General features: G+C 66.8%; 2 protein-coding genes across 2 annotated transcripts; one reads left to right on the forward strand and one right to left on the reverse strand.

Moving 5' to 3' along the window:
* Positions 1-348: 348 nt before the first annotated feature.
* Positions 349-2,094, reverse strand: EMIHUDRAFT_77405 (hypothetical protein; the record flags this gene model as incomplete). The annotated part of the gene is made up of 1 exon (XM_005758099.1): positions 349-2,094. One exon carries the CDS (start codon positions 2,092-2,094, stop codon positions 349-351), a length of 1,746 nt encoding a protein of 581 aa, XP_005758156.1.
* A 590-nt stretch (positions 2,095-2,684) lies between these two features.
* Positions 2,685-3,389, forward strand: EMIHUDRAFT_121425 (hypothetical protein; the record flags this gene model as incomplete). Its single annotated transcript, XM_005758100.1, has 1 exon — positions 2,685-3,389. The coding sequence occupies one exon, from the start codon at positions 2,685-2,687 to the stop codon at positions 3,387-3,389; it is 705 nt and encodes a 234-aa protein (XP_005758157.1).

Below are 3,389 nucleotides of genomic sequence, written 5' to 3' on the forward strand. Positions count from 1 at the left end.
AGCTGCCTCTGGAAGGCACCGAGATGTACCTTTTTGCGCAAATGGTCAAATCAAGGTTTTGTAACGCGAGCTGTGCCACAGTGAAATGGAACTAGCCAGGGGGGGTAGCGAGCAGAGTGCGGCCGCTCTTGAAGCCTTGTGTGTAGGCTGTACGTCGCATTACGTGTACTCTCTATGCACATAGTTCGTCTCACAAGGAAGACATGGACTCTGGGGACGGCACTCAGCAGACGCGCGCGTGGGCTGACTTCCCAGGGGTCCGTCTCCTCCCTGACGTGTGTGTGCGTGTGCTGCATGCCCAGTGGAGGACGCTCGAGGTCAGGGGAACGGTCCGAACGTCGTCTAGGCTCAGGGGCCAAACTTTGGCGTCCACGGCTCGGTCCACTCTCTCCGCGACTTGTCCGTGTGCGGCACCACGTCGAAAAACATGTCGTAAAAGATGTGGCCCGGGGTCTTTGGCGCCGCGGGTTTGGAGCAGCACCAAAGCGTGGTGTACCACATCATCTCCTGCCGCACGCGCGTCGCGTCCGCCGGCGGCAGCGTGGCGTACAGGTCCGGCATCCGCGCGAAGTGCAGCACGCGCGCGGTGGCGGCGGCGAGCGGCGCGAGCGACGCCGCGGAGAGGTCGGCGGGCGGGTCGGGGAAAGCGAGCGACTGGCGGACCGCGTCCGGGGTGCGCGAGTTGTTGAGGAAGGAGAACTCTCGCAGCACGCCTTCGAGGCCGCCGAGCGGGCGGCCTGCCGGGTCCCTCGCGAGCCTCGAGTCGGGCAGCGCGTGCTTCGAGATCCCGTTCTCGAGGTCGAGCACGTGGTCGAGCGGGCAAGGCTCGACAGGCAGCCTCGTGTCCGAGCCGGGGATGGTGCCGTTGTGGGGCGCCCAGAAGCGGTCGACTCCGCACGTCAGCGGGGGCACGATCAGCAGACGGCCGAGGCGCGCCGCGAGCAGAAAGGCGGCTCGCAGCTGCACCAGCTGGTGGTGGACCACCTCAAAGTGCGCCGCCACGCCCATCACGCCGGCGGGCCGCAGCAGCTCGCGCCGCACCACCGGGACGTACGTGAGGAAGGAGCGGCCGGGGGGGTCGAAGTAGGCGGCGTCGTCCGCCCAGAGCATCGCCTCGCGCAGCCGGTGCGTCTTGCCGACGGCGCCAGAGTACTGGAAGGTCGTGTGGACCGAGTAGGGCACGACACCGCGCCGCTGCGGCATGCGCTGCACGAAATAGGTGTGGCCGCCGCAGAAGGTTGCGACGGGCAGGATGCCGATGGTGACGGTGCCGTTGTAGCCGCGGAAGAGGCGCTTGTCCACCTCGGCCTGCGGGATGGCGTCGGCGCCGCTGGTCTCGAAGCGAAGCCGCCCAATCTTGAAGACGTCCTTGAACAGGTTTTGGTCCCACAGGTCGGGGTGCTCCTCGCACATCCTCTTCCAGTGCGCGATGGCCGGCAGGGCGGAGTGGTGGAGGTAGAAGTAGCCGATGTTCCAGGCGGAGGACGAGGCTCTCTTCGGGAGCTCGAGCGACTCGGCGGCGGCGTCGTCGGTGGCCATCAGGTGGTCGGAGGTGACGAGCACCTGAGCCTCTGGCCGCAGCCGCATCACAAACGGCGTCGGGTCGCGCGTGATGAGCGCGTCTGCGTCGGTGACGATTGGGTCGGCGCCGGCGGAGAGGAGAGAGAGGATGAGCTCGCACTTCCGCAAGCCGAGCTTGCGGAAGTTCTTCGTGCCCCAGCCGTAGTCCGCAGTGGTAAGTCCCGACTCCATGTCGAAGGTCGGCACCTTCTTGCTCGCCAGCAGCTCGAGCGCTTTGCCGTCCATCGCGCCCACGAGGTAGTTGGACAGGCCGAGGCGCACGACGTGCCCCGACCAGGTGAGCCCGTAGTCGCAGCGCTGAAAGTTGACGAATGTGACGAGGATGATGTTGTGCGCGTTGCAGCGCGAGCGGATCAGCTCGCGCGTGAGCCGGTACGCCGCCCTGCCGACGGAGGCGTTGGAGGCGGCCGGAGGATGCGAGGCCGTCTCCGGAGGGTGAGAGACTACCGCCTGCTGCGGCGGCTGCTGCGCCTGACGCTGCAGCTCCGCCGCCGCAGCCGCCGCCGCCCCCATCTGCGCCACCTCCTTCTCGTCCTTTGCCTCTTGCCGCTTCTTGAGCTTCGCCTGCAGCTCGGCGATCTGCTCGCGCAGCCGCTCGTTCTCGTCGCGGTAGGTGAGGCTCGGCGCCGGTTTCATGCTAATGACCGTGTTGCCCGGCAGCTGCGCGGACGGACGCAGGTACGGTGCGAGCAGATAGAGCGCCATCACGGCGCACACGGCGGCGACGCTCTTGACGCCAAAGCCGCCGCCGCCGCGAGGCCGGCTGGTCGAGCCTCCGACCAGAGGCTGGCTCTCCTCCGACTGTCCCATTTTGCCTGACGGCAGCGCACAGGCGCAGGCAAGCCAACCGCGCACCGCCGACCCTTCGCCACGCCAGCAAAGCTGGCCAGGCAGAAGAGAGAAAGAACGCCATGTACACGGCACGAGAAGACAACAGCGCGTGGACTTGCGCACGCAAGCAGGCTGAACGCACAAAAAATCCAGAAAAAAATTCCCGCGTCTCGCCAGCCGTGTGGGCTGAGCCGCTTTGTCATGCCGCCGCGCGTGACTGGACGCAACGGGGCAGGCGCACTGACCTCACCGCACAGGCCGAGCCGCTTGAGATGGCGGAAGAGCTCGTCTGCCCGATTACGCAGGAGCTGCCGGTCGACCCGGTGACAGCCGAAGACGGGCGCGTGTACGAGCGCAGCGCGATCGAGGCGCACATCAAAGGGCGCAGCGCGGAGGCGCTCAAGTCGCCGATCACCAACGAGCCGATGGGCCCGCGGCTCTTCCCGGCGGTGCAGACCCGCAACAACATCGAGCGGATGGTCAAGAGCGGTGCGATTGGCGGCGACAAGGCGGCGGCGTGGCAGAAGCGGATCGAGGAGGAGAAGAGGGTGGCGGAGACGCGGCGCAAGGCGGAGGGCGGCGACAGAGACGCAATGGCGGAGCTCGGCTTTTGGTACAAGGACGGGCAGAAGGGACTGGCGGTGGACCTGAAGCAGTTCGAGTGGTTTGAGCGGGCGGCGGAGCTGGACGAACCGACCGCGCTCTCAGCGTGCGCACAGGCCTTGCTCGAAGGAAAGGGCGTCGAGCGCGACACCGCACGAGGGCACTTCATGCTCGGTGCGGGCTGTGCGCTAGGGGCGGAGCACGCCTGCTACTTGAAGGGTTTCGGTCACCAGCTTGGGCTCTGGGGCCTCAAGAAGGACGACAAGCAGGCCACTCGCTGGTTCCGCAAGATGCCAGGCTGCTCAGTCAAGAACAGCGCCGGAAACCGCGAGATTGCGGCCAAGTGGCTGCGCGAGCACGCTCCGATTGTTTGA

This window comes from Emiliania huxleyi, assembly GCF_000372725.1.
Source record: "Emiliania huxleyi CCMP1516 unplaced genomic scaffold EMIHUscaffold_880, whole genome shotgun sequence".
In the NCBI taxonomy this organism is placed as follows: Eukaryota; Haptophyta; order Isochrysidales; family Noelaerhabdaceae; genus Emiliania; species Emiliania huxleyi.